The 27811-nt window shown below is 39.8% G+C and overlaps 2 protein-coding genes across 3 annotated transcripts in view; one reads left to right on the top strand and one right to left on the bottom strand.

Moving 5' to 3' along the window:
- The window catches only part of LOC100555376 (zinc finger protein 420), a 38979-nt gene extending 32797 nt beyond the window's left edge, over positions 1 to 6182 (bottom strand). Inside the window, exons 1-2 of the mRNA XM_062973225.1 lie at positions 6079 to 6182; positions 964 to 1076 (exon numbers count right to left, since the gene is read on the bottom strand). Coding sequence (XP_062829295.1) covers positions 964 to 1068 — 105 coding nt within the window. The 5' untranslated portion in view covers positions 1069 to 1076; positions 6079 to 6182. The remainder of the gene's footprint in view (positions 1 to 963; positions 1077 to 6078) is intronic.
- Positions 6183 to 6194: 12 nt separating this feature from the next.
- Positions 6195 to 24865, top strand: LOC103281421 (zinc finger protein 420). 2 transcript variants are annotated; one of them, XM_008122943.2, is made up of 5 exons: positions 6195 to 6283; positions 13553 to 13677; positions 15527 to 15653; positions 15824 to 15910; positions 20397 to 24865. In XM_008122943.2, exons 2-5 carry the CDS (start codon positions 13561 to 13563, stop codon positions 22838 to 22840), a joined length of 2775 nt encoding a protein of 924 aa, XP_008121150.2. In that variant the 5' UTR covers positions 6195 to 6283; positions 13553 to 13560; the 3' UTR covers positions 22841 to 24865. The 2 variants fall into 2 exon arrangements, with proteins under 2 accessions (XP_008121150.2, XP_062829265.1); XM_062973195.1 differs by lacking the exon at positions 13553 to 13677 and having other exon boundaries at positions 6228 to 6283.
- Positions 24866 to 27811: the final 2946 nt, after the last annotated feature.

Here is a 27811-nt window from a genome sequence, read left to right as displayed (position 1 = left end):
AGAAATAGTGTGTATTATCAGAGTCATTATTATTACTTTTATTATTAACATTATTATTACTGTGTTGCTGTGAACCATAAAATGAACACAATCTGGCTCCAAGTATTAAAAAACTCTAAAATCATAACAGTAAATAAAGAACAACACTCTGGAAACAGGGCAATTCCTGACAAGACACAATCAGGGCCAGCTAACACCTCCCAACAAAAGATTCCCCCAGAGAGGAAGCAGCCAGGCTTTGAAGCTGAAAGGCCATTACATGCTAATCATTCTGACTAATTGCAGCATTCATACTTGCCTCCAACAGACAAAAAAGGAACAACCAGAAATATTGCATATTTACAAGCTTTAGGAAATAACATATACTAACTACCACCAAGTCCTCAATAATTTATTTTCCATACCACCACACTTCGCCACAGCAATGCGTAGTCTTATAAGGTATTCCAACTACTGTGCTGATAGTGTCAAAGACTTTTATAACTGTTTATTGATGTTATGTTTTTATTGATGCGACATTGTTTTATTGTCGATCTTTGTTTATTTGTTTTATTGTTTTATTGCTGTTATTGTATTGTTGTCGGGCATGGCCCCATGTAAGCTGCTCCCCTCTGGGGAGATGGGGCAGGATATAAAAATAAAGTATTATTTTTAAATAAAGTAAAATAATAATAATAATAATAATAATAATAATAATAATTATTAAAGACATAGGGTATCTCCAAAGATTCAGTATAACGAAAGTAAATTCAAAAACAGTGGAAAAAGATCCATCGTTAATCCTGATCCTGAATGGCCGGTTGTTGGCTGGAACAGGTTTCGTCATAGATAACAGAGGTTATATAGTCGTTTAGGGCCAGTATATAGTATAAAAATAGTTGGCTATTATTATTGTTGTTGTTGTTATCGTCCTTCCTGCAGTTGCAACAATGCGAAAAGCCACAGAGCTTTCCGCTTCCTTACCGGGTTCTCTTGGGATCCTCCTGCAAGACCCCAAAGAAGTGGGACGGGAGGCTCCATGGTGTCCCTTTCCACCCGATCTTGAACGAGGGGGCATCTGGATGCCATTTCCCAAACTGCAGAAAAGAGAAGGAGAGGAAAATGAGGCTGGTCCCACGTCTCTGGACTGTCCCAACAAAGGAAGAGGAAACTGAGTCTGTGAAATGCCGGGAACTGGTGTCCTTCCTCAGCCTTTCCCTAAGAATCAGATTACTGCGATATCGTATTAGACCTTTCCCTTTATTGTTCCAAAGGGGATGGCATCTGTTTAGATTTGTCACCCTCTGAGCTGTACAGAAAAAGGCAAGGATATAATGGATAATAATGAATGTTAACAGGCATCTTGACATCTCAAGTTTTATCCTTTGCGCCAAGACCTGTAAAGGACCTCAAAACATGTTAGAGACTAAACATGCGGTAGTTAACGGAAGCTGCTTCGAGTCTTGTTTAAAAGTGGAGAGCGGGATATAAAGAAATAAATAGAAAAGGAAGAATGAGATGGAGAAAGAGAAGGAGAAGAAAAACAACAACAGAAAGAGGAGGTGGTGGAGGGTTAATGAATCTAAGAACACAGGTAGACAGTAGATCTATGGGGTTGATAAGAAATACATCTACACTTGAGAATTAATTCACTTTGACACCAATACAATTGAAGACCCATCTCTCCAGGCAAGCCAACCTAGTCAACTTTCAATCACGAGTTTTGATTGACATTATATTGCCACTGCCTGTCAATTCGGTATCTGTGTTTGGTACAAGTTTTGTATATATTTTTTTTCTTTTTTCTTTTTCTTTTTAGTACGCCCTTGCCACTTTCCTACTTTCCTTTACTATTTATGTTCTCCCACTTTTATTGTAAAAGGAAAATATTTGCAGGTTTGTGTGTGTGTATCATTTTCTCTTTCTTCTCTAATAAAAATGAATTAAAAAAAGAAAGAAATACATCTACACTTGAGAATTAATTCACTTTGAATCCAATGCAATTGAAGACCCATCTCTTCCGGCAAGCCAACCTAGTCAACTTTCAATCATGAGTTTTGATTGACATTATATTGCCACTGCCTGTAAATTCTGTATCTGTGTTTGATACAAGTTTTGTATATATTTTTATATATAATATATTGTATATATTTTATACTTTATTGCATACGTTTTATGTTCATATGTTTTTGACTTTGTTGTACCCTGCCAGTAATCTATCTGTCTATCTCTATCTCTATCTTCTATCAATATATCTATATACACATAATAAAAGTGAAAATCTGTATGTGTGTTATGTGGCATCTCCATATATATATGTGTGTGTTTGTATGTATATATTTATATATGTACCTGTATATACTCGAGTATAAGCCGACCCGAATATAAGCCGAGGCACCTAATTTTACCACAAAAAAACTGAGAAAACATTGACTCCAGTATAAGCCGAGGGTGGTAAATGTCAGAAATAAAAACAGATACCAATAAAAATTACATTAATTGAGGCATCAGTAGGTTAAATGTTTTTGAATATTTACATAAAGCTCAAATTTAAAATAAGACTGTCAATTTCTGATCAAATCATTATTCCCATCCTCTTCAATGTAAATGTGCTTATGTATCCTTTTAATAATAATAGAGTAAAATAACACATGTAATAATAATAATAATAATAAAAAATACAGGAAAATAATACAAGTAATAATAAATAGAGTAAAATAATAAATGCAATAATAATAATAAGATAAGAGTGAAATAATAAATGTATTAGTAATAATAATAATAGAGTGTAATAAATGTAATAGTAGCAACAGTAATAGAGAAAAATAATAAATGTAATACAGTAGAGCAGGGGTCCCCAAACTAAGGCCCGGGGGCCGAATGCGGCCCTCCAAGGTCATTTACCTGGCCCCTGCCCTCAGTTTTATAATATATTTTTATATCAGTTTTAATAATATAATATATTGTATATACATATAATATTGATAAAAATATTATAATGTTATACAATATAATACTAACAATAATACCATATAATAATATTAATTATATGTTATATATTACATATAGTATTACAATATAGTGGTATAGTTCAATATAGTAATGTATAATGCTAATATTTTGCTATGCTAATAATATAATATATTGTATGTACATACAGCCGCTCTGAGTCCCCTTCGGGGTGAGAAGGGTGGGATATAAATGTAGTAAATAAATAATTAATTTTAGACTTAGGCTCACCCAAATTCTGAAATGCCTTGAAGGCACACAACAACAACAACAACAATCCTAATTAACTTGACTATCTCATTGCCCAGTAGCAGGCCCACACTTTCCATTGAAATCCTGATAGTTTTATGTTGGTTAAGATTGTTTTCATTTTTAAATATTGTATTGTTCTTTCATTGTTATTGTTGTTGTTGTTTTGCACTACAAATAAGACATGTGCAGCGTGCATAGGAATTTGTTCGTATTTTTTTTCAAATGATAATTCGGCCCCTCAACAGTCTGAAGGATTGTAGGCCGGCCCTTTGCTTTAGAAGTTTGAGGACCCCTGCAGTAGTCTCACTTATCCAACACTGGCTTATCCAACGTTCTGGATTAGCCAATGCATTTTTGTAGTCAATGTTTTCAATATATCGTGATATTCTGGTGCCAAATTCGTAAATACAGTAACAACAATATAACATTACTGCGCATTGAACTACTTTTTCTGTCAAATTTGTTGTCTAACATGATGTTTTGGTGCTTAATTTGTAAAATCGAAACCTAATTTGATGTTTACTAGGCTTTCCCTTAAAAACCTTAATTAGGACTTTATTTTTCTTTTCTTTTTGTTGTATCAACCTTGAGGCGTGGATGATGGGTTGTGTCGTCAAATTTCGAGGTCGGGGGGCCTGTAGTTTTGTTGTTTTGTGGGTCGCCGTGATGCCATCACTCTTTTATATATATATAGATCAGGGGTCCCCAAACTAAGGCCCGGGGGCCGGATGCGGCCCTCCAAAGTCATTTACCTGGCCCCTGCCCTCAGTTTTATAATATAATATTTTTATATCAGTTTTAATAATATAATATTGAATATACATATAATATTGATAGTAATATTATAATGTAATATAATGTAATACTAATAATAATACCATATAATAATATTAATTATATATTATATATTACATGTAATATTACATATAATATTACAGTATAGTGGTATAATTTAATATAGTAATATATAATGCTAATATTGTTCTATGCTACTAATATAATATATTGTATATAGATACAAATTGTAAGCTGCTCTGAGTCCCCTTCGGGGTGAGAAGGACAGGATAAAAATGTAGTAAATAAATAAATAATAAATAAATATTTTTTTTGACTTAGGCTCGCCCAAAATCTGAAATGACTTGAAGGCACACAACAATAATAATCCTAAATAACTTGACTATCTTGTTGGCCAGAAGCAGGTCCACACTTCCCATTGAAATCCTGATCGGTTTGAGTTGGTTAAAATTGTTTTTATTTTTAAATATCGTATTCTTCTTTGGTTGTGTTGTTGTTGTTGTTGTTGTTGTTTTAGCACAACAAATAAGACATATGCAGTGTGCATAGGAATTTGTTCGGGTTTTTTTTCAAATGATAATTCGGCCCCTCAACAGTCTGAAGGATTGTGGACCGGCCCTCGGCTTAAAAAGTTTGAGGACCCCTGCAGTAGAGTCTCACTTATCCAACACTGGCTTATCCAACGTTCTGGATTAGCCAACGCATTTTTGTAGTCAATGTTTTCAATATATCGTGATATTTTGGTGCCAAATTCGTAAATACAGTAACAACAATATAACATTACTGCGCATTGAACTACTTTTTCTGTCAAATTTGTTGTCTAACATGATGTTTTGGTGCTTAATTTGTAAAATCGAAACCTAATTTGATGTTTACTAGGCTTTCCCTTAAAAACCTTAATTAGGACTTTATTTTTCTTTTCTTTTTGTTGTATCAACCTTGAGGTGGGGATGATGGGTTGTGTCGTCAAATTTCGAGGTCGGGGGGCCTGTAGTTTTGTTGTTTTGTGGGTCGCCGTGATGCCATCACTCTTTTATATATATACTAGCTGTGCCCGGCCACGCGTTGCTGTGGCAAAGTGGTGGTGGTATTGGTTAAAAGTTGTTGTGGAATTTTTATTTGACGTTATTTGTATTTTTTAAAATTAATTTTATTGTAACTTATCTTTTTTATTTATTATATTTTATTATTTTGTTGTATTATTTTTAGTTATTTTGTTATAGTATTTTATTGTATTAATTTTTAATGTTTTTAATTATTTTTATTGTATTATTTGTATTTATTTTATTTTTTATTCTTTTATTAACACTGAGTGGGTTGCTAGGAGACCAAGTGGGCGGAGCTTAGCCTTCTAAGTGGCAGCAATTGGATAAAAACAATTATTGCTCTCCCTCTAAGTAGGACTTTATTTTTCTTCTCTTTTTGTTGTATCAACCTAGAGGCATGGATGATGGGTTGTGTTGTCAAATTTTGAGGTTGGGGGGCCTGTAGTTTTGTTGTTTTGTGGGTCGCCGTGATGCCATCACTCATTTATATATATAGATAGATTGTATGTAAATATTATTTGTAAGCCACTCTGGAGAAGAGCGAGATATAAATGTAGTAAGTAAATAAATAATAAACATGTGCAGGATTTTATGATTAAAGACAACCAGCTTTTGAGGGGGAAATAAAGTACAGTAGAGTCTCACTCATCCAACACTCGCTTATCCAACATTCTGGATTATCCAAAGCATTTTTGTAGTCAATGTTTTCAATATATAGTGATATTTTGGTGCTAAATTTGTAAATACAGTAATTACTACATAGCATTATTGCGTATTGGACTACTTTTTCTGTCAAATTTGTTGTCTAACATGATGTTTTGGTGCTTAATTTGTAAAACCATAACCTAATTTGATGTTTACCAGGCTTTCCCTTAATCCCTCCTTATTATCCAAGATATTCGCTTATCCAAGGTCCTGCCGGCCCGTTTAGCTTGGATAAGTGAGACTCTCTTGTATATATACACACACACCCGCTTCCTCCTCTTCATATTTTTACCTCCTTCCTGCTCTTCTTGCTCCTGTCAGCCACCGCTTCCTGCCAGGGAGGAAGTCCCGCCCCCTTCGGTGGTGAGGCATTGTGGGAGTTGGAGTCCACAAACGCCGGAAGGAGAGAGGCGCTGTAGTTCCGCCTCTGCCTTGCCCCCCCCCCTGTCTTCCTCGACGTCACTTCCGGAGAGAAGAAGCCGCCCTCAGGGAAGCAGGTGAGCAAGAGGGTTCCTGTCAGGCATGATAACAATAACAGTAATAATAACAACAACAAAATATTAATTAATTATTTTTTTGCATTATGGCAGGGGTCCTCAAACTTTTTAAGTGGAGGGCCGGTTCATGGTCCCTCAGGCTGTTGAGGGGCCGAATTATCATTTGAAAAAAAAATACGAACAAATTCCTATGCACACTGCACATGTCTTATTTGTAGTGCAAAAAAAAAAAAAAACCCCACACAAAAAAAAAACCCCAAAAAAACAAAACAAAAAACAACTATTTATTTATTTATTTACTACATTTATACCCCACCCTCTCTCACTCCGAAGGGGACGGCTTACAAGTAGTATGTACATACAATATATTATTGGCATAGCACAATATTAGCATTATATATTACTATATTGTCCTATACCACTACCATTATATTATTAGTAATATTACATTTAATATATAATGTATAATTAATATTATTATGTTGTATAATTATTAATATTATATTGTATTACATTATAATAATAATAAAAATAGAGTAAAATAAATGCAATAGTAGCAACAATAATAGAGAAAAATAATAAATGTAATAATACCAATAATAATATAGAAAAACTAGCTGTGTCCGGCCACGCGTTGCTGTGGCAAAGTGGTGGTGGTATTGGTTAAAAATTGTTGTGTAATTTTTATTTGACGTTATTTGTATTTTTAAATTAATTTTATTGTAAGTTATCTTTTTATTTATTATATTTTATTATTTTCCTGTATTATTTTTAGTTATTTTCTGTTATTATAGTATTTTATTGTATTCACCTTTTAGTGTTTTTAATTATTTTTTAGTGTTTTTTATTATTTTTTATTGGGTTGCTAGGAGACCAAGTTGGAGGAGCTTAGCCTTCTAACTGGCAGCAATTGGATAAAAGCAATTATTCCTCTCCCTCTAATTAGGACTTTATTTTTCTTTTCTTTTTGTTGTATCAACCTAGAGGCATGGATGATGGGTTGTGTTGTCAAATTTCGAGGTTGGGGGGCCTGTAGTTTTGTTGTTTTGTCGGTCGCCATCACTCTTTTATATATATAGATAATAAACATACCATATATTCTTGAGTATAAACTGACCCAAATATAAGCCAACCAGGACCCTCGCCCGAGTATAAGCCGAGGGGGGCATTTTTAAGTCTTAAAAAAAGGGCTGAAAAACTAGGCTTATACTCAAGTATATACAGTATATAATTATTAGTATTATATTGTATTACATTTTAATATTAGTATCAATATTATTATGTATACACAATATAGTCAATTGTTACCATAGCACAATACAGTATTAGTAAATGAAAGAACAATACAATATTTAAAAATAATTACAATTTTAACCAACATAAACCTATCAGGATTTCAATGGGAAGTGTGGGCCTGTTTCTGGCCAATGAGATAATCAAGTTAAGTAGGATTGTGTGAAGTCTAAAACTGAGGGTGGGGGCCAGGTAAATGACCTTGGAGGGCCGCATCCGGCCCCCGGGCCTTAGTTTGGGGACCCCTGCATTATGGTGTTATGTATTACACAATAAACACATATTTATAATTATATTATTATTAATTTATAAGATTATATTTGTTATTATAATATATCATTATTATTAATGTATTAGGTTGTATTTGTTATGATAATATATCATTATTATTAATTTATAAGATTATATTTGTTATAATATATCATTATTATTAATGTATTAGATTATATTTGTTACTAGCTGTGCCCGGCCACACGTTGCTGTGGCAAAGTGGTGGTGGTATTGGTTAAAAGTTGTTGTGGAATTTTTATTTGACATTATTTGTATTTTTTTAATTAATTTTATTGTAACTTATCTTTTTTATTTATTATATTTTATTATTTAGTTGTATTATTTTTAGTTATTTTGTTATAGTATTTTATTGTATTAATTTTTTAGTGTTTTTAATTATTTTTTAGTGTTTTATTTGTATTTATTTTTTATTCTTTTATTAACACTGGGCTGAGTGGGTTGCTAGGAGACCAAGTGGGCGGAGCTTAGCCTTCTAAACTGGCAGCAATTGGATAAAAACAATTATTGCTCTCCCTCTAAGTAGGACTTTATTTTTCTTTTCTTTTTGTTGTATCAACCTAGAGGCATGGATGATGGGTTGTGTTGTCAAATTTCGAGGTTGGGGGGCCTGTAGTTTTGTTGTTTTGTCTGCTGCCCTGATGCCATTACTCTTTTATATATATAGATTATAATATACTAGCTGTGCCCGGCCACGCGTTGCTGTGGCGAAGTATGGTGGTATGGGAAATAAAGTATTGAGGAATTGGTGGTAGTTAAGGTAAAGGGTCCCCTGAGCTGAGTGGGTTGCTAGGAGACCAAGTGAGCGGAGCTTAGCCTTCTAACTGGCAGCAATTGGATAAAAACAATTATTCCTCTCCCTCTAATTAGGACTTTATTTTTCTTTTCTTTTTGTTGTATCAACCCTAGAGGCGTGGATGAGGGGTTGTGCTGTCAATTTTCGAGGTTGTGGGGTGTTTACTTTTGTTGTTTTGTCCGCTGCCGTGATACCATCACTCTTTTATATATATAGATCATTATTATTAATGTATTAGATTGTTTGTTATTCTAATATATCATTATTAATTATTTACATTATATTATATATTTTTAATATAAACAATATAAACATTATTGCACCACACTCGTGGCTCCTGTCTTTTAAAACTCCTACAACACCAATTTATTATTATTATATTACTGTATTATTGTTACTACATACAGTAGAGTCTCACTCATCCAACACTCGCTTATCCAACGTCCTGGATTATCCAACGCATTTTTGTAGTCAATGTTTTCAATATACAGTAGAATCTCACTTATCCAAGCTAAACGGGCCGGCAGAAGCTTGGATAAGTGAATATCTTGGATAATAAGGAGGGATTAAGAAAAAGCCTATTAAACATCAAATTAGGTTATGATTTTATAAATTAAGCACCAAAACTTCATGTTATACAACAAATTTGATAGAAAAAGTAGTTCAATACGCAGTAATGTTATATTGTAATTACTGTATTTACGAATTTAGCGCCAAAATATCACGATATATTGAAAACATTCAAGGCAAAAATAGCTTGGATTATCCAGAGGCTTGGATAAGCGAGGCTTGGATAAGTGAGACTCTACTGTATCATGATATTTTGGTGCTAAAGTAATAATATTTTGGTGCTAAGTAATAATATTATATTATATTGCATCATTATATATAAAACTGAATAATAACAATATTAGTAATAACTTATACTAATTATAGTATGACTATATTACACTATAATAATATCTAATAATAAAAGGAGTAGTAGTAATAATAATAATAGAAATAATATTAGCAACAATATATAAAATTTGTATAAAACTGAATACAGTAGAGTCTCACTTATCCAACACTTGATTATCCAACGTTCTGGATTATCCAACGCATTTTTGTAGTCAATGTTTTCAATATATCATGATATTTTGGGGCTAAATTCGTAAATACAGTAATTACTACATAGCATTACAGCGTATTGAACTACTTTTTCTGTCAAATTTGTTGTTAAACATGATGTTTTGGTGCTTAATTTGTAAAATCATAACCTAATTTGATGTTTAATAGGCTTTTCCTTAATCCCTCCTTATTATCCAAGATATTCACTTATCCAAGCTTCTGCCAGCCCGTTTAGCTTGGATAAGTGAGACTCTATTGTATTATGAATGTATTACATTATTTTTGTTATTATCATATATCATTATTATTTATTATATTATATTTTTATTTATATAAACAATATAAATATTATTGCACCACACTCTTGGCTCCTGTCTTTTAAGACTCCTACAATGCATATTTATTATTATTATTATTATTATTATTATTATTATTATGCTGTTTTATTATTATTACAACATAATATAATCTATATATATAAAAGAGTGATGGCATCACGGCGACCCACAAAACAACAAAACTACAGGCCCCCCAACCTCGAAATTTGACAACGCAACCCATCATCCACGCCTCTAGGTTGATACAACAAAAAGAAAAGAAAAATAAAGTCCTAATTAGAGAGAGAGGAATAATTGCTTTTATCCAATTGCTGCCAGTTAGAAGGCTAAGCTCCTCCAACTTGGTCTCCTAGCAACCCAATAAAAAATAATAAAAAACACTAAAAATTAATACAATAACATACTATAACAGAAAATAACTAAAAATAATACAAGAAAATAATAAAATATAATAAATACAAATATAACTTACAATAAAATTAATAAAAAATTGCAAATAACGTCAAATAAAAATTACACAACAATTTTTAACCAATACCACCACCACTTTGCCACAGCAACGCGTGGCCGGGCACAGCTAGTATTAGAATATAATAAGTCCATTTGCAAGGATTGGATTACCTAATATTTATAATAATAATAACCTTATAATATATTGTGTTGTCAAAGGCTTTCTTGGCTGTAACCATTGGGTTGCTTTTAAGTTTTCCGGGCTGTCTGGCCATGTTCCCAGAAGCATTCTCTCCTGACGTTTCACCCGCATCTGAGGCAGGCATCCTTAGAGTTATGGAGCCCCTGGTGGTGCAGTGGTTAAACCCTTTTGCTGGCAGGACTGCTGACTTGAAGGTTGGGTTGCTGACCTGAAAGTTGCCAGTTCGAATCCAACTTGGAGAGAGCACAAATAAGCTCCCTCTGTCAGCTCCAGCTCCATGCAGGGACATGAGAGAATCCTCCCATAAGGATGGGAAAAACATGTCCCCTGGGCAACGTTCTTGCAGATGGCCAATTCTCTCACACCAGAAGCGACTTGCTTTTTCTCAAGTCACTCCTGATACAAAATTTTTTTAAAATCCTGAGGGTGAAGGGTCTGTTGGAAACTAGACAAGTGGGATTTATATATCTGTGGAATGATGTCCATGGTAGGAGAAAGAACTCTTGTCTGTTGGAGGTAAGTGTGAACGTTGCAATTGGCCACCTTGATTAGCATTGAATGGCCTTCCAGATTCAAGGCCTGGCTGCTTCCTGCCTGGAGAATCCTTTTTTGGGAGGTGTTAGCTGACCCTGATTGTTTCCTGTCTGGAATTCTTTTGTTTACTGAGTGTTGGTCTTTATGACTGTCCTGATTCTAGAGTTTTTAAATACTGGTAGCCGGACTGTGTTCATTTTCATGGTTTCCTCCTTTCTGTTGAAATTGTCCCCATGCTTATGGATTTCAGTGGCTTCTCTGTGTCGTCTGACATGGTGGTTGTGAGAGTGGTCCAGCATTTCTGAGTTCTCAAATAATATTTTGAGTCCAGGTTGGTTCATCAAGGGCTCTGCTATGGCTGACTTCTCTGGTTGAGTGAGTCTTCAGTGCCTTTCATGTTCTTGATCCGTGCCTCGGAAATGGTGCTGCGTTTGGTGGTCCCTCTGTAGACTTGTCCACAGCTGCATGGTACACGGTAGACTCCTGCAGAGGTGAGAGGATCCATCTTGTCCTTTGCTGAATGTAGCATTTGATGGATTTCCTTGGTGGGTCTGCAGATAGTTTGTAGGTTGTGTTTCTTCATCAGCTTCTCTGTGCGGTCAGTGGTTCGCTTGATGTCTGGTAAGAACAATTTCCATGCATCAATCGTACGATAAAAGCAATGAGGAACAGACACTTATGACCCAGAAACATCACCCCATTGTTCCCAGGCACAAATACACCACCAAACCTGTCTGGATAGATAGCCATGCAGCCTCTGAATGAGAATGCCTTGAAAATGTCAGTTCCTGTTTAATAGTGTAGTCCTGACTTTGCAAGTAGTGGTCCTACTCCACAAACATTGCTTGTGCGCCACAAACATCATTAAACATGTGGAGGATAGAATCATAGAATCATAGAATAGTAGAGTTGGAAGAGACCACATGGGCCATCTAGTCCAACCCCCTGCTAAGAAGCAGGAAATCGCATTCAAAGCACCCCCGACAGATGGCCATCCAGCCTCTGCTTAAAAGCCTCCAAAGAAGGAGCCTCCACCACGGCCCAGGGGAGAGAGTTCCACTGTCGAACAGCCCTTCTCACAGTGAGGAAGTTCTTCCTGATGTTCAGGTGGAATCTCCTTTCCTGTAGTTTGAAGCCATTGTTCCGTGTCCTAGTCTCCAGGGCAGCAGAAAACAAGCTCCCTCCCTCCTCCCTTTGACTTCCCTTCACGTATTTGTACATGGCTAACATGTCTCCTCTCAGCCTTCTCTTCTGCAGGCTAAACATGCCAAGCTCTTTAAGCCGCTCCTCATAGGGCTTGTTCTCCAGACCCTTAATCATTTTAGTCGCCCTCCTCTGGACGCTTTCCAGCTTGTCAACATCTCCCTTCAACTGTGGTGCCCAAAATTGGACACAGTGTGATTCCAGGTGTGGTCTGACCAAGGCAGAATAGAGGGGAGCAGGACTTCCCTGGATCTAGACGCTATTCCCCTATTGATGCAGGCCAAAATCCCGTTGGCTTTTTTAGCTGCCGCATCACATTGTTGGCTCATGTTTAACTTGTTGTCCACGAGGACTCCAAGGTCTTTTTCGCACACACTGCTGTCAAGCCAGGCATCGTCCCCCATTCTGTATCTTTGATTTCCATTTTTTCTGCCGAAGTGAAGTATCTTGCATTTGTCCCTGTTGAACTTCATTTTGTTAGTTTTGGCCCATCTCTCTAGTCTGTCAAGATCGTTTTGAATTCTGCTCCTGTCTTCTGGAGTGTTAGCTATCCCTCCCAGTTTGGTGTCATCTGCAAACTTGATGATCGTGCCTTCTAACCCTTCGTCTAAGTCGTTAATAAAGATGTTGAACAGAACCGGGCCCAGGACGGATGAAGTGTCTTTTGCCAGGACAAAGTTTTCACCCTCTAGTCAACTTTCGCCATCTTTTCAGGATAAATGAAATGAGGAATAGATATGTATGACCCAGGAACAAAACGTGTAAGAAAACTGCGCATATTCGCATCTGCGCATTTCAATATTTTTTAAAAAGACCGAAATTTCTGGCGGACGTCCCATGGTGGCCATCTTGCAGGCTTCAACATCCCGTAACAAATCAGCAAATCTGGACGTCGCAGGCAGAAATCCCAGGACCAACAGATCTGTGTGCTGACATCCTCTCAGGTCCCGGGTTTTTGTTTTTTTTTTGCCCCTCATGGAAAACATGTGATTTGCTCCTGCCTGGAAGCACCCAGAGTTTACTTCATCATTCATTCTATTCTCTCTTTTCTTCAGGTTGCAAAATGGCCTCGAAGGCCCTCTCCGGATGCCCTTTTTCTCAGGATCGGGGGGAAAGGGCCACAACGGAGACCCCCGACCCCATTATTTGGGGTCTCACAAAAGGATCTCAAGGGAACCCGGTGAGAAATCAAGAAGCTCTCTGGCTTTTCTCATTGTGACAACGGCAGGAAGGATAATAATACTAAACCCTATCATATATAGGGCAAAATCAAGGTCTGCTTGTGGGAAGAAGTCATTTCCAAGGTGCTTTGAGTCTCCTTGTGGAAAAGAAAAAGTGGGATAAAAATAAACATAATAATAATAACAGCAACAACAATAACAGTAGTACATTCAAATACTAATAATAGATTCATTTTATTTATTTTGTATAAGATATTTCTACCCCACCTTCCTCAGCAAATAGACCCAAGGCGGCTTACAACATGTAGACTCTACAATACAAAATTAAAACGTAATTACCAAAGTTAAAACATAGATAAAATCATATCTTCAGTATAATAACCCGACCCACCTCCCCAGTATCAAACCCCTTCAAAATGTAAATGTTAGGCCTGAAATACATAGCTGTTTTGGGTCTTCTTGTGCAGAGATACATAACCGCTTTGGGTCTCCTTGTGAAGAGAAAAGGCAGGGTGTAAATAATAATAATAATAATGCATTTGAATACTAATAATAGATACCTTATACAGAAAAAAAGCATGGTATAAATAAACATAACAACAATAACAACAATAAATCCATGGATGCGATGGGCCAACTATGTCTTTGTTCTATATATGCTAATATCCATATTTATTTGACTGAATGTTTTTATTATATGTGTTTTAATTATCGTGTACCCCACCTCAACCTGTGCAGAGAGGTTGGTAAGCAACAAATGTTGTTTCTATTATTATTATTATTATTATTATTATTATTATTGACACAACGACGTTGTATGACACAGCAAACAAGATAGACATGCTGGATTTCGTTTCGCAAAACCACAAGTCGAACACTTCCCAAGTGTCTAGGACTGTGTGATGTATTTTCGGATGATGCGTGCAGATCCCAGCAGGGTGGCCTTTTGCAGTTGGCAGATTGTAATTTTGTCAATGTCTATTGTTTCCAAATGCCGGCTGAGATCTTTTGGCACGGCACCCAGTGTGCCCATCACCACTGGGACCACCTGCACTGGTTTCTGCCAGAGTCTTTGCAGTTCAATCTTGAGGTCCTGATAGCGGCTGAGTTTTTCCTGTTGTTTTTCGTCAATGCGACTGTCCCCTGGGATGGCAACATCAATGATCCAAACCTTTTTCTTTTCCACAACTGTGATGTCTGGTGTGTTGTGTTCCAGAACTTTGTCAGTCTGGATTCGGAAGTCCCACAGTATGTTTGCGTGCTCATTTTCCAATACTTTTTCAGGTTTGTGATCCCACCAGTTCTTTGCTGCTGGGAGGTGGTACTTGAGGCATAAGTTCCAATGAATTATTTGGGCCACGTAGTTGTTGTTATTATTATTATTATTATTATTATTATTATTATTATTATTATTATTATAAGTGGAATTGCCACTCATTCAATTTGGGTCAGAACTCACCTAGAATTAAACAGTGTCCAGTTCAAGAGTGATATTGACCAGCTAAAAAATGTCCAGAGGAAGGTGACCAAGTGGACCAAGGTCTGGAAACCTAAAGCCTTCTGGGAAATGAGTTTGGGCGCTGAAGAATAACAGTAATAATAATAGCTGTGATAGCAGGCAAAGGCCAACTTTGGCCCTCTGGGTGTTTTGGACTTCAACTCCCACAATTCCTAACAGCCGGTAGGCTGTTAGGAATTGTGGGAGTTGAAGTCCAAAACACCCAGAGGGCCAAAGTTGGCCTATGCCTGCCCTATAGTCTCTTTCACCTGGCATTTTTGGGCCTTCTTTGGGAGGAATTGTCTCCTGAAAGGCCTTTCTGTTTGTTCTTCCTACCACCCGTCTTGCAGGTCCGCGTCTCCTTTGCGGAAGTGGCGGTGCTCTTCTCCGAGGCGGAGTGGGGCCTCCTGGGTCCGGAGCAGAGGAGCCTCTACAAGGAGGTCATGATGGAGAACTATGGCCACACCACCTCTCCAGGTGAGGAGATGAGGATATGATACGCAACGGCCCTTATATGTGGAGGGAACGGACCCCTCACGTCTTGATATGGGGAATAAATCACAAGTAACCTTGGGAGTGAAGAGGTAAATAACCTGGGGAAGATGTGGAGTAACTAGAGTATTTTTCGCTCCTTGTTCCTTCATCAGGATCCCCGAAGCCGGCCCTCATTTCCCGCTTGGAGGACGGAGGAGACCCTTTCGACCTGGGATGGATGGACAGGGACGGGCCTGCAGGTAATGGAGGTCCATGTATTTATGGTGGGCTCCATGAGGTGGGCCAGAGTGAACAGACTTGGTCACGTTCACAAGACACACACGGTCAATTTGCCTTCAGGTTGTCAGAGTCTCAAGCTCATGCTTACTTTGGGACTCTGTATGTACAGTCTTATCCTTTTCCCTTATCCTTTCGTAGGAAAGTTAAAACCTGGTTGTGGGACCAGGCCTTCGAACAACAATAGCAGCGGTTGTTTTTTTATGTCTTTCAGGCTGTGTGGCCATAGATGTCGCATAGATGTGGGCAAAACGTCAGGACAGAATACTTCTGGAACATGGCCACACAGCCCGAAAGACATACAACAACCCTATGATCCCGGCCATGAAAGCCTTCGACAACACATTGAACAATAGCAGCATTAATTACTACTATGTGTGCTGGAACTCAATTGACAGACCCGCATTTTTAGACCTGACTAGCTGTGCCCGGCCACGCGTTACTGTGGCAAAGTGGTGGTGGTATTGGTTAAAAATTGTTGTGTAATTTTTATTTGACGTTATTTGCATTTTTTAATTAATTTTAATTTAAATTATATTTTTATTTATTATATTTTATTATTTTCTTGTATTATTTTTAGTCATTTTCTGTTATTATAGTATTTTATTGTATTAATTTTTTTAGTGTTTTTTATTATTTTTTATTGGGTTGCTAGGAGACCAAGTTGGAGGAGCTTAGCCTTCTAACTGGCAGCAATTGGATAAAAGCAATTATTCCTCTCTCTCTAATTAGGACTTTATTTTTCTTTTCTTTTTGTTGTACCAACCTAGAGGCGTGGATGATGGGTTGTGTTGTCAAATTTCGAGGTTGGGGGGGCCTGTAGTTTTGTTGTTTTGTGGGTCGCCGTGATGCCATCACTCTTTTATATATATAGATTGCGCCCATCTGTTTACTTATCACAGTATTTTTATGAATGTTGTTGTAATTAATTAACTAATTAATTTTAATTGATTTGCACTGTATTTTATATATTTTTATATATGTGTGTTTTATTGTAAGCCGCCCTGAGTCACCTATAGGGTGAGAAGGGCGGGATATAAATGTTGTAATAAATAAATAAAATAAATACACAGTTGAGCTGGTTCTGATCTGGAGCTGATTGGATTTTTTACAAGGACATCCTGTAAACAACCTTCTGTTTGGTGGCTTACTATTACCTTCTTGTCCTCTTCTTGATGATGACTACTGTGTTGTCATCACTAAGAAGAGTTTTGGGAAAGTCCATGTTCCTGCTATATGAAAGAGGGATCTTATTTCCCTTTAATTTTAATAATTATGTCTTCTTATGATGGATCTTTCTTTCCAGTTGGTTGTCCTCTTTCCTTTTCTTCTTGAAGGTTCTTGTTTGCTGTTCCTGTTAGGTTGTTTCTTTTGATTGCTAAGCTACTCTTAGGCCCCTTCCACACAGCCATATAACCCAGAAAAACAAGTCAGATAATCCACAATATCTGCATTGAACTGGGTTATTTGAGCCCACACTGCCATATCACCCAGTTCAATGTGGATTTTATACAGCCGTGTGGAAGGTGCTTTAGAAACCTATTACTTAAGTCTGTTTGTTAGTAAGGAGTGCCCCATGGCGCAGCGGGTTAAACCGCTGAGCTGTTCAACTTGCTGACTGAAAGGTTGATGGTTTGAATGTGGGGAGTGGGGTGAGCTCCCTTGTTAGCCCCAGCTTCTGCCAACCTAGCAGTTCTAAAACATGCAAATGTGAGTAGATCAGTAGGTACCGCTCTGGCAGGAAGGTAATGGTGTTCTTTCTCCCACCCTTGAGGCAAGTGTGCATGTTGCAATTGGCCACATTGATTAGCATTGAATGGCCTTTCAGCTTCAAAGCCTGGCTACTTCCTGCCTAGGGGAATCCTTTGTTGGGAGATGTTAACTGGCCCTTATTGATTCATGCCTGGAATTCCCCTGTTTTCTTAGTGTTGTTCTTTATTTGTTGTCCTGATTTTAGAGTTTTTAAATCCTGGTCGCCAGATTTTGTTCATTTTCATGTTTTCCTCCTTTCTGTTGACATTGTCCACATGCTTGTGGATTTCATTGGCTTCTCTGTGTCATCTGACATGGAGGTTGTTGGAATGGTCCATCATTTCTGTGTTGTCAGATAATATCCTATGTCCAGGTTGGTTCATCAAGTGCTTTGCTATGGCTGACTTCTCTGGTTTCACGTTCCTTGATTTGTGCCTTGGCACTGCTGCTGAGCTTGGTGGCAGCAAGTATGTAGACTTCTTGTCCACAGCTGCATGGTGTACGGTAGACTCCTGCAAAGCTGAGAAGATCCCTCTTGTCCTTTGCCGAACGTAGCATTTGTTGGATTTTCTTCCTGGGTCTGTAGATAGTTTATAGGTTGTGTTTCTTCATCAGTTTCCCTGTGCGGTCACTGGTTCTTTTGATGTATGTTAAGAACACTTTTCCTCTGGGTGGATTTTTGTCTTTGCTCTCCTGGCTTGTTCTTGGCCTTGCGGCTCTTCTGATGTCTGTGGTGGAGTCTCCTTTGGCCTGAAGAGCCCAGTTTAGGTGGTTCACTTCCCTATGGAAGAGGTGAGGTTCATAGATTCTTGTGCTTCTTTTGATTGTGCTTCTTTTCTTTTCTTTCTTGTGCTTCTTTTTCGACTTGGGTGATGGTTGGAGTTTTTATGTAGGTATCTATCCGTGAGTGTAGGTTTTCTGTCAACTGTGTGGCCCAATTGCTGATTGGGTTTGCAGATGACTAGGACATCTAGAAAAGGCAGTTTTCCTTCATTTTCTTTTTCCATGGTGAATTGGATGTTTGGGTGGATAATAATAATAATAATAACAACAATACTATATTTTTTCTCGCCTTTCCCTGCAGCTCGAGGTGGGTCACAACATCATTAAAACAAGAGAGAGAACATAATTTTAACTACCAAGAGCAGAGGTTCTCAACCTTCCTAAAGCCACGACCCCTTAATACAGTTCCTCATGTTGTGGTGACCCCCAACCATAAAATTATTTTTCTTGCTACTTCATAACTATGATTTTGATTCTGATATAAAATGCAATGTCAATATCTGATATGCAGGATGTATTTTCATTCACTGGACCAAATTTAGCACAAATACCTGAAACGCCCAAATTTAAGTACTGGTGGGGTTGGGAAGGGATTGATTTTGTCATTTGGGATTTGTTATTTGTAGTTGCTGGGATTTATAGTTCATCTGCAATCAAAGAGCATTCTGAATCATGGAATTGAACCGAACTTGGCACACAGAATTCCCATGACCAACCAACAGAAAATACTGGATGGGTTTGGTGGGCATTGACCTTGACTTTTGGAGTTGTAGTTCACCTACATCCAGAGAGCAATGTGTACTCAAACAATGATGGATCTGGACCAAACTTGGCATGGATACTCAGTATGCCCAAATGTGAACACTGGTTGAGTTTGGGAAAAATAGACCTTGACATTTGGGAGTTGTAGTTGTTGGGATTTATAGTTCACCTACAATCAAAGAGCATTCTGAACAATAGAATTGGGAAAATTGGGCTTTTTGTGGGAGGATTTGCCATCTGTTTCCAAAAAGGAAGAGAAAGATAGGCAAAGAGATCTTCAGCCTTCTCTGCCAAAGGGGTTCCTAAGACCATCAGAAATATTTGTTTTCTGATCGTCTTTGGCGACCCCTCTGACACTCCCCTTGCGACCCCCAGGTTGAGAAATGCTGGGTTAGAGAGAATATATTTCCACCTAGAAATGCCTAGACTGAACCTATTTTTGACCGCATTTAGAGTGAAGGCAGTAATAACGAAATCTGCAGATGCTTAACCTGCAAATGTGGAGGGATGACTGTATTGGGGCTGGGCTGTGGCGCAGACTGGTAAACAGCTGCTGCAATAAATCACTCTGACCATGAGGTCATGAATTCGAGGCCAGCCCGTGGCGGGGTGAGCACCCGTCAATTAAAAATAAAATATAGCCCCTGCTCGTTGCTGACCTAGCAACCCGAAAGATAGTTGCATCTATCAAGTAGGAAATAAGGTACCACTTATAAAAGTGGGGAGGCAAGTTTAACTAATTTACAACATTTGAATGAGGATGTGAGGAAGTGCCATCAGAGTGGATGATGAAGCAGCTGCTCCCCCCTGTGGCCAGAATCGAACATCCCCTCAGGAGAAGGTTAAATTGCCTCTCATCTGTCTGTCTGTCTATGTCCGATGTGTTTATGGGCATTGAATGTTTGCCCTATATGTACATAATGTGATCCGCCCTGAGTCCCCTTCGGGGTGAGAAGGGCAGAATATAAATATTGTAAATAAATAAATAATAAATTAAAGGATATTTCAAAGGAAGCAGAGACTTCAACAGATTGTATTAAGAGGAGACAGAGAATCTCACACAAGATGCAGCTGGTTTAATTTTAAATGTCAGTAAGATCTGTTTTTCATATTGAGTGGCTAATGAGATTTCTCTTTCCCTTTTTGGTCCAGGAGGCAATGAGAAAGAAGACGTGTTTCTCCCAGAGGCAGCCAGGCACGAAGCAGGCAAAGAAGGATTGTGGAGTGAACCGAGTGTCCAAAGGGACCGATCCAAGAAAGGAAAGAAGAAGCCATTGACTTCTCAGAGGATAGAGAATAGCGAAATCCAGGATCCTCCGGAAAGTCACCACCAAGCGTGTCCTGTCTGCGGGAAACTGTTCAGATTTAAATCTCAGTTTGTTATCCATTGGAGAGTCCACTCAGGGGAGAAGCCCTACAAATGCACAGAATGTGGGAAGAGCTTTGGCCAGCTCTCGTGCTTAAATTCGCACCGAAAGCTCCACTCGGGGAAGCCCTATCAATGCCCGGAATGTGGAAAGAGCTTCATCAAAAGGTCTGCCCTTACCATACACGAAAGAGTCCACACAGGAGAGAAACCCTATCAATGTGTGGCATGTGGGAAGAGGTTCACGGCAAACTCTGCCCTTGCAGTACACCGAAGGAAACACACAGGAGACGGGCATTATCCGTGCGCGGAATGCGGAATGAGCTTCGCTGCTAACTGTGCCCTTAGGATACATCAGAGGAAACACTCAGGAGAGAAACCGCATCAGTGCCCCGAATGTGAAATGAGTCTCCCGAATAAGAAAGCCTTCACTCGGCACCAAAGGACTTGCCGAGGGGAGAAACCCTACAAATGCATGGAGTGTGGGAAGAGCTTCAGGTGGTCCCATAATCTGCGTTCGCATCAGAGGACTCACACGGGGGAGAAACCCCATAGGTGCATGTTTTGCGGCAAGGGGTTTATCGATAGCGGGTCGTGTATTAAACACCAAAGGATCCACACAGGGGAGAAGCCCTATAAATGTACGGAGTGTGGGAAGGCCTTTGTGAGCAGTGGGTCGTGTCTCAAACATGAAAGGACCCACACCGGGGAGAAACCCTATCCATGCATGGAATGTGGGAGGAGGTTCACTCAGCGGGAAAGCCTGTACGCACATCAAAGGACCCATGACGGAGAGAAGCCGTTCAAATGCTTGGAGTGCGGGAAGAGCTTCAGCCAGAGCAGCCATCTGACTTTACACCAGAGAACCCACGCAGGAGAGGAACCACGTCAGTGCAAGGAGTGTGGAAATGGATTGTGCGATTGTAGTACAATCCATACAGGGGACCAACCTTATAAATGCGTGGAGTGTGGAATGAGCTGCAGAAAGGAGGAATGCGCTAGCCATCAGAGAAGCCACATCGGGGAGCGGCCATATCAATGCGTGGAATGTGGAAGGAGCTTCAATCAATGCGAAAATCTCCATGCGCATCAGAGGACCCACACCGGGGAGAAGCCATTCAAATGCTTGGAATGTGGGAAAGGCTTCAACCAGAGTGGGAACCTCACACTACACAGGAGAACCCACACCGGGGAAAAACCGTACCAGTGCGCGGAGTGTGGAAAGCGGTTCAGTAACCGCAGTACGTTGAAGATGCATGAAAGGATCCATACCGGGGAGCGGCCTTATAAATGCACGGAATGTGGAAAGAGCTTCAGTCGGGGCGAGATTCTGATCGTACACCAGAGGACCCACACCGGGGAGAAACCCTTTAAATGCACCGATTGTGGGAAGAGCTTCAGCCGGAGCGGGAGCTTGACGGTGCATCAACGAGTCCACACAGGGGAGAAACCGTTCAAATGCTTGGAATGCGGAAAGGGCTTCAACCGGAGCAAGAAGCTAGCAGTGCACCAAAAAAGCCACGCAGGAGAGAAACCTTGCGCAGATTGTGGAACGAATGCCCATCTTACGGGAGAATGCACTCGCCGTCCGAAAACATTCACAGGGGAGAAACCATACAAATGCATGGAATGTGGAAAGGACTTCAGCGAACGCGGTTTGTGGCTCAAGCACCAACGAACTCACACAGGGGAGAAACCCTACAAATGTACGGAATGTGGGAAGACCTTCGGAGATAGCGAATCGTGTGCCGCGCATGAAAGAACGCACACAGGGGAGAAGCTGCACGAGTGCGTGGAATGCGGAAGGAGGTTCACTCAGCGTGGAAGCCTCCGTTTGCATCAAAGGACCCACACGGGAGAGAAGCCCTTCAAATGCATGGAGTGCGGGAAGAGCTTCAGCCAGAGCGGCAACCTGACTTTGCACCAGAGGACCCACACCGGGGAGAAGCCCTTCCAGTGCATGGAGTGCGGGAAAGGCTTCACCAATGGCAGCTCCTTGAAGGTGCACCAGCGGACCCACACAGGGGAGAAGCCTTATAAGTGCCAGGACTGTGGGAAGAGTTTCATTGACAGCGGGTCATGCACTAGGCATCAAAAAACTCACTCGGGGGAGAAGCCGCAAAAGGGGTCCAGGTTGCCAGGATCACACAACTCCCCTGCCCCGGTGGCTCCGTCGGATGCCAGTTTGCTTCTGGGAACAAATGGTCATGACTTACAAAGAGCTATATGACTTCTGATAAATGATATCTGATAAGTCAGGGGTCCCCAAACTTTTTAAAAAGGGGGCCAGTTCACGGTCCCTCAGCCTGTTGGAGGGCCGGACTATAGTTTTTTAAAAAAAATTATGAACAAATTCCTATGCATACTGCACAGATCTTATTTTGAAGTAAAAAAAAAACCAAAACAAAAATGATGATGATAATGATGATGATGATAATAATAATAATAATAATAATAATAATAATAATAATAATAATAATAATAATAAATCACATAGTCCTAAACACTTGGGAAGTGTTCAACTTGTGATTTTGTGATATGAAATCCAGCATATATATCTCGTTTTCTGTGTCATACTATGTCTTTGTGTCAATAATAATAATAATAATAATAATATAATAATAAAAAAGGGGGTTGGAAGAGACCCCTTGGGCCATTTAGTCCAGCCCTCTTCTGCCTTCATGCACCAAAAGCACAAGCAAAGCACACCTTAATAATTAATTATTAATTAAATAATAATTAAAATACCATTATAAACAAGCAAAGCTTTGGAAGGCACACACACCTTTCTCAATGGAGGCCGCGGGGGGCCTGATAAATGGCTTTCATGGGCTGCATATGGCCCCCGGGCCTTAGTTTGGGGACCCCTGTGATAAGTCATATCCTATCCTGCCTATATAATCCTGCCTGGTTCTTGAGATGCTTAAGAAGGGGCAAAATAAAGATAGATGGCATGTTGGTCAAGTGTTGCTAGAAAAAGAAGCTGGGTTGCTATACGTGTGAAATTGAGGAGGGGAACCACGTGCGAGAGAATTTGGTATCTATAAGAGCATAGAGCTCAGCATAGCCAGTGCTAAATATGAGCTTATGGGAGGAGTCATGCTCCAGAGCAGGAACCCTCTCTGACTCCAAACAGCACATCAGGTTGGTAAAATCAGCAAGCAGGTTATGTAAGCAAAGCAATAAAGAGTAGTAAAACAGTATAAAATCCAAGATAGTCCAGAAACTTTAGCAAGAAACTAGATCCATTAGTACAGCAGAAACTCCCAGGCAAAAAGCTTAAATCTTGGCAGCTGACGTTGACTCGACTAAATATTAGAATCAATATAAACTCTTTCCAAAAGCCGAAACTGACAGGAAAGCATTCTCACTCTCCCACTAGATAACAGGTTGCTATCTTTCCTTTGCTGTAAACGAGCCAAACGCCTGAGATTCTGAAAGTGCTGCCTCTGTTTATTAAAACTCTGCTTTCTGTTCAAGGTTTCACTATCCTCTCCCTCCGCACCTGGCACAGCAAACTCGGCGTCATTTTCAGGCTGCTGCTCTGAGAAAATAAGTGAAAGGTCTTTTCCAGAAATATGACCTTGCTCAGATGCTTGCTCAGGCCTCTCTTCTGAACTTAACTCTGGCCCAAGCCTGTCATCATGGACATCATCCTGATCATCATTGCCTTCATGATGGCAGACACAATCACAGGCTGAACAGGATAACATACAACAGTTGTAAACAGGAGAGACAACAGGGCCAGGCTTTAGCACAGCAGGTTAATCGCCAAGCTGCAATAAATCTTGCCAACTGGAAGATTGGGAGTTCGAAGCCTGGGTCAGGGTGAGCTCCAGACCTTTAGCCCAGCTTCTGCGTACCTAGCAGTTCAAAAACTGTGAGTAGATAAATAGGAACCGCATTAAAATGGGGAGGTATTTAGGCTCTGCATTTCGATCAGAAAAAGGAGCAGGTTTATGAACAAAGACAGCTCTTTGGGAGAGAGATGGAGCGACAGCACCCCCGGTGGCTGGAACCGAGCACAGCCTCCAAAGATGCCGGAAGATGGAAAAGCCTATATATGCCTCTATCTGTTGTCTGTCTTGTCATTGTTATGATTGGCATTGAATGTTTGCCGTATATGTGTTCTGTGATCGGGGTGAGAATATAAATACTGTAAATAAATAAATGTTCTGGTAAGAATTGAAAAGGTTAAAAAATACTTTTACTGTTGCAGGTAATATATCTCAAATAAAAAATGTAGACAGACAAACTTGCCTATCTCTGGTAGAAGAGTCCCTAATGCTGACTCATGTTTGTTGGGGGTTGTAGATGTAAATCAACAGAAGCTTTACCACTGTTTCTGAACCAAAATATACCCTGCAGTATAATAAAGTGTCACTCAGGTTTGTGAAACAACAGTAACTTTAGTTCAGTTCAAAAGATCAAACAGGGCAACAATATATACGGCAGTCTCTCTGAATTCTTTCATAGAATAGAGGGAATAAACTACTTATAAACAGTCGTTAAGTATTTATTTATTTATTTATTATTTAAACTAATATGCCGCCACTCCCCTAAGGCTCGGGGCGGCTTACAAGAACAGGCTAAAATCTAACAATTTAAAAACATCTTAAAAACATATTTAAAAACATCTTTAAAACACTCCCCCAGGGCTCAGAGTGGCCTCATTTGCCTTAGAAATAATCAGGCTTCGGAGAGTAGGCAGCCAATTTCCTTCCTGACTGTTTCCAGTCAGCATTCTCTTCACTCTCTGAGGTGAAATGGCAGTTAAAACTGTTTCTCTCAGCAGCAAGCCAGAGACAGTAGCCAATCAGAATGTTGGCTCCGGGCATGCTCAGCCAATCAGCTGTTGACACATGCCTTTCCAGTCATCCCATTACATCATGGTGCCTTTTACAAATCCCCACAATGTCTGTGTGTAAGAGAGAGGCCTCATGGTGCTCCCTTCTCAAACAAAAGGGTCATGAAGCACACTAAAGATATGCAGACTGGAAGCCGGACACCTTGAACTACACCGTGGGTCCTCAGACTTCAGCCCGTGGGTTGTATTTGGCCTCCAATGTCATTTCCCCAGCCCTGGCCCTAAACTTTAGACTCGCCACGTCCGCCATTCATACCCTGCCATCACCCTCTTCATTCTCTGTACGTACCTCTACTTTTCCTTTCCTTTCTCTAGGAGTCCCTGTTTTGTGTCAGCCATTTTGTTTGCCCTTTTGTCTGAGGAAGAGGGAGCCATTTTGTGTCCGTTATTAGGCCACGCCCCCTTCTGCCTGAGGTAAAAGGAGCTGTTATAGAGATCATAGGCTGCCGAAAACTGATAACAAGGAAAACTGTCATCTATTCTCCTCAGGAAAATTGTCACCTATTCTGCTCAGAAACATCCATGTCTGGCAGCTTCAGAATCAGTAAGTTATCTTTCAAGTTTTAAATATGAACTTTGTTGTGGGGAAACCAACTCGATCCTTTCCTCCAAACCCCTGCGGTATGTTCAATTGATCATGGGGCTTCTCTGTGCCAAGTGTGGTCCCAGTCCATTGTCGGTGGGGGTCACAGTATCAGTGATGGTACTGCAAGTCCCATCATCCGTGGCAAGTTTGGTCCAGATCCATCGTTGGTTGGGTTCACAGTGCTCTCTGGATGTCGGTCACATACAACTCTTGTAAATCCTGGTGAATTCTCCCCAAACCTCTTGTTCAGTTGCGGATCAATTCCTCTGTGAACTGTGTGTCATAGGAAAGGGTAGGAAAGGGTTAAGGGAGAAGCAGTGGGTGGGGTCATGCAAATTAAGGAACCCTGGGATGTCCATTCTGGAGGAAAAACAACATCTAGGATGAAACGGTTCCCGCATGAAAGCCTTCACTTGGGTGGGGGGCAGGATGGTGTTTGTGGAGGACACAGGCAGGGTTTGGACTACATGTTCATGATGCTCACTATAACATGCAATGTCAGTGGAGGATGGGCCATGGGTGTCCTCTGCTCAGTGGGAACTATTGCTGTTTGTGTAAGTGGACACCTTCTCCACATACACACAAATATTTTTCACTTTTATAATGTGTATAGATAGATTTATTATTTACCATATTTGTGCCCCGGTGTTTTCAACCCCAAGTGTAACACCTCAAGGCTGCTTGAGCACTGGAAACCAACACGGAAGCCAATAATCAATCTAATATCTTTATTAAAGCAATAAAGGAATCAAACAAAAATAGGCAGAATATAAAGTCCAGCAATAGTCCTTTTAGGAAAGGTCAAATATAGTCCAGTAATATAAAGTTTAATATCCAGTATTAGAGATCAAGTTTTCAAATCCAATAACCGAAACACACTCAAACTTCCAGGCAGTTTGAGTGGGGAATAAAGCAAGGTCTCTCAAGAGAGTTCCAAGTTCAATGTCCAAGGCAGGGAAACAAGGCACGGCAAGGAAGCAAGGCAAGGCAAAGTTGGTCGTGGTGGAACTGTAACGCAGTCCAGTCTTGGCAGGGAGACGAGACGCAACGCCCGTCTACTCAAGAGTAGCGCGCCGTCAGGCCACTGAGGTACAGAGGATCAAGAGTAGATGTTAATTTTCCAGCTGTCACGTTGACACCGCGATGGTTAGCCTGTGCCCAGAACTTTTATGGGACTTCAAAACCTTCTCCGAACCAGGTGCCTGAGTTCACATTTTCCCAAGGGAAACGGACTGAAGGCAACAACTTGCCAGATGTAAACCTCCCTGAAAACTCCCAAGGGAACCGGTTTAACTAGAATCCTCTCTCTCCGCTAATCTCGCACTTCGTCTCCGAATCTCCTTCTCAGAGCGGTGTGTTTTGAGAAACAACTTCCTATCAAACACAACACTTTCCGGGGAACCAGGCTCTGTTTCAAGGGCTTCCGTAATTAGCTTTGGACCCAAACTGTCAACAGGGAACATCTGGAATGGAACGGAATCTTGCTGAGTTGGGAAAAACCCCATATCCTCTTCAGTCTGATCTATAATGGCTGCGGGGTCATGACTCGAGGGTCTCTGAGACATCACACCGAGGGAGACTCAGAGCAGCCTCAAACATCGGCAACAATTCCGTGCCTTAAAATAACATTCAACTGGCAAAATATCCACATTAAAAACCAGAGAACTAAAACATCTAAAAAAATTACATCAATTATTAAAATCACATAATCCAAAGTCGTAGCCCAGGCCATTCCAAGTGTAATTGCA

This window comes from Anolis carolinensis, chromosome 2 (assembly GCF_035594765.1).
Source record: "Anolis carolinensis isolate JA03-04 chromosome 2, rAnoCar3.1.pri, whole genome shotgun sequence".
NCBI lineage: Eukaryota > Metazoa > Chordata > Lepidosauria > Squamata > Dactyloidae > Anolis > Anolis carolinensis.
This window is presented reverse-complemented; position numbering and strand designations above follow the sequence as displayed.

Coding starts and splice junctions, on each gene's coding strand:
- LOC103281421 (XM_008122943.2), top strand. CDS start 13,561: ATGGCCTCGAAGGCCCTCTCCGGATGCCCTTTTTCTCAGGATCGGGGG. Junction 13,678..15,526: donor AAGGATCTCAAGGGAACCCG/GTGAGAAATCAA, acceptor CCCGTCTTGCAG/GTCCGCGTCTCCTTTGCGGA. Junction 15,654..15,823: donor TGGCCACACCACCTCTCCAG/GTGAGGAGATGA, acceptor TTCCTTCATCAG/GATCCCCGAAGCCGGCCCTC.